The sequence below is a fragment of the Aegilops tauschii genome, chromosome 2 (genome assembly GCF_002575655.3).
Source record: "Aegilops tauschii subsp. strangulata cultivar AL8/78 chromosome 2, Aet v6.0, whole genome shotgun sequence".
Taxonomy (NCBI): Eukaryota; Viridiplantae; Streptophyta; class Magnoliopsida; order Poales; family Poaceae; genus Aegilops; species Aegilops tauschii.
Genome location: NC_053036.3, coordinates 365176471 through 365184282, shown reverse-complemented (window position 1 = coordinate 365184282; position 7812 = coordinate 365176471). Strand labels below are relative to the sequence as shown.

At 45.6% G+C, this 7812-nt stretch overlaps 1 protein-coding gene across 1 annotated transcript; it reads left to right on the top strand.

Moving 5' to 3' along the window:
- Nucleotides 1-324: 324 nt before the first annotated feature.
- LOC109737026 (uncharacterized) lies at nucleotides 325-1209 on the top strand. Its single transcript, XM_020296254.4, has one exon. It carries the CDS (start codon nucleotides 449-451, stop codon nucleotides 923-925), a length of 477 nt encoding a protein of 158 aa, XP_020151843.1. The 5' UTR covers nucleotides 325-448; the 3' UTR covers nucleotides 926-1209.
- Nucleotides 1210-7812: the final 6603 nt, after the last annotated feature.

Sequence of the window (7812 nt, the reverse complement as noted above, 5' to 3'; positions counted from 1 at the left end):
ACTGAACGTGAGGGCCCAACCGTATCTATTTAGCCCAAGCCCCAGAGTATACGCATCTTATACCTCTGACAGTACCTGACACGGCCCATATCCCGGAGAGAACGAGTGTGTAGCGATTCCGTGAGCAGGCGAGCTCGTCCGCTCCTATGGATTTTCGGCTTCTTCTACCTCTATCCTTCGTCCGAGAGAGCTGCCCCAACAAAAGAAAGTTGTACCGGAGAAATAAAAAACCTTGTCTAGGCCCAACAATACATTGTAAGCCCATAATATGTTACCGGCTCAGAAGCAATAACCACCCATGACAGGCCCATCTCCCTGCACCCTCTCTCTGGCGTCGCCCCTTTCCGGCACGGCTTTACGCCACGCCCTCTCCTCTCCACTTCTCTCGCACCCTTCCCCCATCCTTAAACCCTAGCTCTCCCTCTCCCTCTCCCGTCCCGCCTCCACGATGGCGACCGCCGACGGCCAGTCCCAGCCTGCGGCCACCGAACCCTCCCCATCCCCGGCCAAGCGTAAGACGGACACCGACTCCGAGATCTCTCCCCTCGACCCACCCGCCAAGGCCGCCCGCCCCGGCGCTGACGAGGAGGCCGCCGCCGAGGCCAAGGCCCGGGTCGCGGACAAGGGGAAGGGCAAGATGGTGGTCGATGAGGAGGAAGAAGGCGACGAGGAAAGCGACGAGGAGGAGGATGACGAGGAGGTCGAGGGAGATGGCGACGAGAGTGACGGCTTATGCGAGGATCCCCTCTCCGAGGTCGACCTCAACAACATCCTGTCCTCTCGGACCCGCCGCTGCGCCCCAGCACAGCCTGGGGCGTACCTGGTGCCACCAGAGGAGGCAGCGGAGGATGACGAGGACGATGAGGACGCAGACGTCGACATGGCTCCCGGGGAGGAGAGCGGCGACGGGGAGGAGAGCGATTAGGGTCGCAGCTGGACTAACTCGCTAAGCAATCCCTTCGTCTCGCGCTTGTGATGCACAGAAATGTTTCTATGAACTGTTCCCTTGTGGAAGTACATTTCTGCGATTGCATCCAGTTTAGGCCTTTAGGTACCTTATTTATGCATCATGAGCGTTTAATTTCGCAGGTATGACCTAATTTAAGTGTTTTTATCAAGTAAACAAGTATCATTGCTGGTGCTTCTGGATTATGTTTCCGCAACCTTGGTCTTGCTCACTGAGATAACTAGATCTATTCATGCTGTGTACTTGGACTTGGATGTTCATGTGGATTGTGCCCTTTATGTTGGAATTTTTTGTATCAGGTAGACCTAGCTGTAGCCCTGCTTGCAGTTGCAATTGGATAACGTTGCCCTGATTTCACACATTCACACAGCTTGGAGGGCCTTATGCTGTCCTTGTTTGATGCATAGCATTTTTCTTCTGGAACCGTTGGACTTAACCTTGTCCAGTTAGGTATACTATCATTTATATTCACCCTGTTACACTCTTGAGGTCATATCTGAGCATTTCTGAAAAGGTTTAAGCATATATATTGTTTTGTAGCATCAATCACTATTTCTCTAAGTCATAACTAGTGCCTCCCTTGTGGCGGAACCTTGGGGTGAGCCTTTAATTGGCCAGGGAACAATATTGCATCTTCTGGCATGTACTTATAGGACCAAGCCAGGGTATGCAGTGTGCTGTGGTTATCCTAACAGTGCATTTTTAATGTCTTGCTTTCTTATTTGTTTGATGTGTTGCTGATTGTCCTTTGCCTTTTCTTTTAATGTTGATTCAACCTAGATTGTTCAGCTAGTTGCACCCTTTAGGTCATGCAAGGCTAAGTGTTTATTCTCTTACTGTCTATTCAACCTTAATACTGTTTAGCTAGTTGTGCCCTTTTAAGCATGGTTGAAGTATCTGTTCTCCTGTTACCCTGAGTGCTTTGTAACTCATCTTGAGTACTACAATTCCTAGCGATGATAGCTATCATTGTATTGCTAACATGGTTAGAAAGTTAGAATGGTTCATGATTGGATAAAAGAAAAGCAGATCTGTTTGATGCTTCTGTACTGGGCATCGCCTTTTACACATACCAAGTATTTCCCTTAGTTTAAGTTATTTTAGATCCCTAGGGGATTTATCTCATAGAACTTGCATTTTTAGTCGCGTATAAAGGAAGTGGTCATATTGCTAATTTAGAAAGGTAGAACATGCATGGGCAAGGACATTGTGAGGTATGTTCTCGCAAAAGGCAGTTGTGCAAGCCTGCAAGGGCATGAAACCATACAAGACTGATGTTTGTGTAGTCAGTTGTGTGACATTAATGATAAACCATAAACTTGTCATCTACTCCCTCCGTCCCAAACTGTAAGATCATTTTTGACACTATGATCCCACAAATAGTGTCAAAGATGATCTTACAGTTTGGGACAGAGGGAGTAGATGACAGTAGTGTGCCACAATCCCACAAATATGTTAGTCACCTTGATTTGGCACCTGAATCAGTGATGCAAATAAGTGAACGCATCGTAGAGTTTAACTCCTGACTCTAGTTATGCAATCATTCATGAGTGCTACAATACCTTGTGGCTAGAAATTGGTGTTTGTGTCGTATCTACTCCGTTCCAAAATAGATGACTCAACTTTGTACTAAGTTGGTACAAAGTTGGGTCATCTATTTTGGAACGGAGGGAGTAACTAATATATCTGGTTTGAGCTTTTTGTCTGTTCAAAATAAGAGATAGGCTGACTATATCAGAGAAACTGTTATCACTTATACATATGTTGTCGACCACATTTTTGTGTTAATGGTAACTTCTACTTTCTATATACTTCTCCATGCCTTCTATGCTGTCATTTTATTGCTTCTTCACACCATTGACAATGTTCTGTCACACTGTTGCTTTTATATCAGATGTTAGTGTATCTCTTTGCGTTTGGCTGACATTTAAGGCTACTTTCATCATTATTTTGGTCACATTTGTTTTTGCTCTACTGATTTGTAATGTCAACATGAGAATGGGTTTAAGATAGTATCATTGCCCGCCCATTTGCTTCACTGTTCAGTTTGTAGTATCTGAATACATTTCAGGAATAATATGGCGACGTGTTTGGTTCCGCACTTATTCGCTGTCTTCCGATTACACCGGCTCATGAGTACGTTATATTGTTTTGTTTGGGTTGGGCCGGGTTCAGTTCCAACATATAGTAAATGGTCCTTAACAAAATCCAAAATGGAATGTATCGATAGGTATTGAATAACAACGCTAGACTTACCCACTTCCTTTACTCAACTGAGAACTAGCACTCGTGATCTATCTTTTCCGCCGGCCGGGCCCCCCCTTCGTCGTCGTGAACAGGAGGGTCGGCAATCTCCCTTCTTTGCTTAATTGGTGCTCCCTTTTCTCCGCTGCAAGCCGTCCTTCCTTCAGTATCTTCAACAAGGCCGCAAGCTACTTGTCATCTTCCCTTTGGTTGAACCAAACATATCAGATAATAATCTAATCCTTGACCTAGTGCAATGTATTCTTTCATTGTGAACCGAATACTTTAGGTGCGAGCAGCAAGTGTATTATCACTCCGGCCCATTTGTCAGGACCCGAAGAGTATGTGGGGAATTTACCAAGAATTCTATGGACAATTGGGACGAATCTAGTATGAGGTATGAGGAACTCTAGGGTTCCAGTGTATTAGCCATGACAGCGATAAGAGGAAATCATCCAAAAGCATATTCTGTCCAGCCACAACCCGGCTAGTTATAGGGGAGGGTTTAACACGAATGAAAAACAGTTACTAGACGCACCCTCACTGTTACAACGGTAATAACCTTCAATGGCTGTGATGAGCCAATAGCCAAGGAGCGATCCTAGCTGTTGGATCACTGAACCGGTATTTGCTACAGCTAACTGAATATATGACAGTCTGACATTGCTCCCTGTTGAGACACGACGTGTCCTCACGGCGTCTGTTCAGCGGCACGCCAAGGTTGAGTTGTCTCCTTGAAGAATTCTGGGAATGTATATTTGGTGAAATCTGCATCTTTCCATGTTGCTCCATCTGGGGACAAGTTCTGCCACTGAATGAACCACTGAACCACTGGCGTATTGTGTCTGGGTACTTGCCGAACTTGCAAAACAGCTGCTGGTCCAGTTTTTATAGTGCCATCTTCATTGACCATTGGAAGATGAGGGCTAGGAATAGACTTTGGTCCAATATGCTTCTTGAGTTGGCTCACATGGAACACTGGATGTATCTTGAGTTCTTGACTTCACCAGAGAATTGTAACTTGTATGCAGATTTGCCCACTTTCTGACTAATCATGAATGGACCATAGTATTTGTTTTGGAGTTTAAGAGCTCCTTTGAACCCAAAAGCAGCCAGTCTGTATGGTGCCATTTTCAGATAAACCAAGTCTCCCACCTCAAATGTTTTTTCCACTCTTTTCATATCAGCATAGTGCTTCATTCTGTTTTGTGCCCTGTGCAATTTTTCCTTGATTTGCTCCAACATATGTTGTTTGGAAGAAAGGAAATCTTGAGCTTCAATGTCATCTGGACCAGGAATTGCTAGCTCATTAATTAAGGGAGGGGGAAACCATATAGAGCTTGGAAGGGGGACATCTTTAAGGCGATATGATATGTGGAGTTGTACCAGTATTCAGCAAGAGGTAACCAAGAGATCGACTTCTTTGGTTCAGTTGTGGTCATACACCTCAGATATGTTTCCAAACACTGGTCTACCATTTTTGTCTGGCCATCAGTATGAGGATGGTAAGCTGTACTATACCTCAATTCCACTTTTAATGCATTAAAGATATTTCTCCATAATTTGCTGGTGAAGATTCTGTCTCTGTCTGATATGATCAACTTAGGAGGTCCATGCAACCTAATGATCTGATCTACAAATGCTTGAGCAACAGTGAGGACAGTATAGGGATGAGACAGTGGAATGAAATGAGAATATTTGGTAAACCTATCCACCACCACCATTATGACTTCTTTTCCTTGGGAGTTTGGCAAACCCTCAATAAAGTCCATTGTAACATGCTGCCAAGCCATGTCAGCTACAGGGAGTGGGTCCAATAGGCCAGGTTGCAAACAGTGTTCAAGTTTGGCTCTCTGGCAAATAGGGCAAGCAACAGTAAAGTGTTCTACCTCTTGTTTTAGACCAGGCCAATAGAAATGCTCTTAATCCTGGTATGTGGCTCTCATTCCTGAGTGTCCTCCCACAGGTGAGCTATGTAATGCTTGGATTAATATAGTTCTCAATGCAGTGTTGTTCCCTACCAATATCTTGCCTTTGTATCTGATAATCCCAGCATGAATGGTGTAATCTGGGTTAGCAGTAGGTTGTTGCAGCAGCAATTGTTCCATTAACTGTTTGCAGACTGGATCTTGCTGGTAACTGGAAATGAGGTCTTCTGCCCAGACAGGTGTGGCAGCAGACATAGCTAAGCAACTTGGAAGTAATCTGGACAGAGCATCTGCTACCATGTTTTCACTTCCTTTTTGTACTGGATTTTGAAATTAAACTCCAGAAGCTCCATCATTAACTTATGTTGTACTCCTTTTGAAGGAAATATGCCCTAGAGGCAATAATAAAGTTGTTATTTATATTTCCTTATATCATGATAAATGTTTATTATTCATGCTAGAATTGTATTAACCGGAAACTTAGTACATGTGTGAATACATAGACAAAAAGGAGTGTCACTAGTATGCCTCTACTTGACTAGCTCGTTGAATCAAAGATGTTTAAGTTTCCTAGCCATAGACATGAGTTGTCATTTGATTAACGGGATCACATCATTAGAGAATGATGTGATTGACTTGACCCATTCCGTTAGCTTAGCACTTGATCGTTTAGTATATTGCTATTGCTTTCTTCATGACTTATACATGTTCCTATGACTATGAGATTATGCAACTCCCAGTACCGGAGGAACACTTTGTGTGCTACCAAACGTCACAACGTAACTGGGTGATTATAAAGGTGTTCTACAGGTGTCTCCGATGGTACTTGTTGAGTTGGCATAGATCAAGATTAGGATTTGTCACTCCGATTGTCGGAGAGGTATCTCTGGGCCCTCTCGGTAATGCACATCACTATAAGCCTTGCAAGCAATGTGACTAATGAGTTAGTTGCGGGATGATGCATTACGGAACGAGTAAAGAGACTTGCCGGTAACGAGATTGAACTAGGTATTGAGATACGGACGATCGAATCTCGGGCAAGTAACATACCGATGACAAAGGGAACAACGTATGTTGTTACGCGGTTTGACCGATAAAGATCTTCATAGAATATGTAGGAGCCAATATGAGCATCCAGGTTCCGCTATTGGTTATTGACTGGAGACGTGTCTCGGTCATGTCTACATAGTTCTCGAACCCATAGGGCCCGCACGCCTAACGTTCGGTGACGATCAGTATTATGAGTTTATGTGTTTTGATGTACCGAATATAGTTCGGAGTCCCGGATGTGATCACGTACATGACAAGGAGTCTCGAAATGGTCGAGACATAAAGATTGATATATTGGACGGCTATATTCGGACACCGGAAGTGTTCCGGGTGCTTTCGGAGAAAACTGGAGTGCCGGAGGGTTACCGGAACCCCCCGGGAGAACTAATGGGCCACATGGGCCTTAGTGGAGAGAGAGGGCCGGCCAGGGCAGGCCACGCGCCCCCTCCCCCTCTGGTCCGAATTGGACTAGGGAAGGGGGGCGGCGCCCCCCTTTCCTTCTCCCTCTCCTCCTTCCTTTCCCCCTCCTAGTAGGAGGACTCCTCCTCTCCTGACGCGCCACAAGGGCCGGCCGGCCTCCCCCTTGCTCCTTTATATACGGGGCAGGGGGGCACCCTAGGACACACAAGTTGATTGTTCCAAGCCGTGTGCGGTGCCCCCCTCCACCATAATCCACCTCGGTCATATCGTCGTAGTGCTTAGGTGAAGCCCTGCGCCGGTAGCTTCATCATCACCGTCATCACGCCGTCGTGCTGACGAAGCTCTTCCTCGAAGCTCTACTGGATCGTGAGTTCATGGGACGTCACCAGCTGAATGTGTGCAGATCGCGGAGGTGTCGTACGTTCGGTACTAGGATCGGTGATACGTCTCCAACGTATCTATAAGTTTTGATTGTTCCATGCTATTATATTATCCATCTAGGATGTTTTATATGCATTTATATGCTATTTTATATGATTTTTGGACTAACCTATTAACCTAGAGCCCAGTGCCAGTTTCTGTTTTTTCCTTGTTTTTGAGTTTTACAGAAAAGGAATACCAAACGGAGTCCAATGGACGTGCCAATTTTTGACATTTTTTATGGACCAAAAGAAGACCCCGGAGTAAAAGAGTTGAGCCAGAAGAGTCTTGGGCCGTCCACGAGGGTGGGGGCGCGCCCACCGCCCCGGGCGCGCCTCCCTACCTCGTGGACGACTTGGGCACCTCCCTGACTTGTTCCCGACGCCAAAAATTCCTATAAATACTGAAACCTCCAGAAAATAACCTAGATCAGGAGTTCCACCGCCGCAAGCCTCTGTAGCCACCGAAAACCAATCTAGACCCGTTCCGGCACCCTGCCGGAGGGGGGAATCCCTCTCCGGTGGCCATCTTCATCATCCCTGTGCTCTCCATGACGAGGAGGCAGTAGTTCACCCTTGGGGCCGAGGGTATGTACCAGTAGCTATGTGTTTGATCTCTCTCTCGTGTTCTTGAGGTGGTACGATCTTGATGTATCGCGAGCTTTGCTATTATAGTTGGATCTTATGATATTTCTCCCCCTCTACTCTCTTGTGATGGATTGAGTTTTCCCTTTGAAGTTATCTTATCGGATTGAGTCTTTAAGGATTTGAGAACACTTGATGT

Bases quoted from the DNA above. Each gene is read 5' to 3' on its own strand.
- LOC109737026 (XM_020296254.4), top strand. From the start codon at position 449: ATGGCGACCGCCGACGGCCAGTCCCAGCCTGCGGCCACCGAACCCTCC.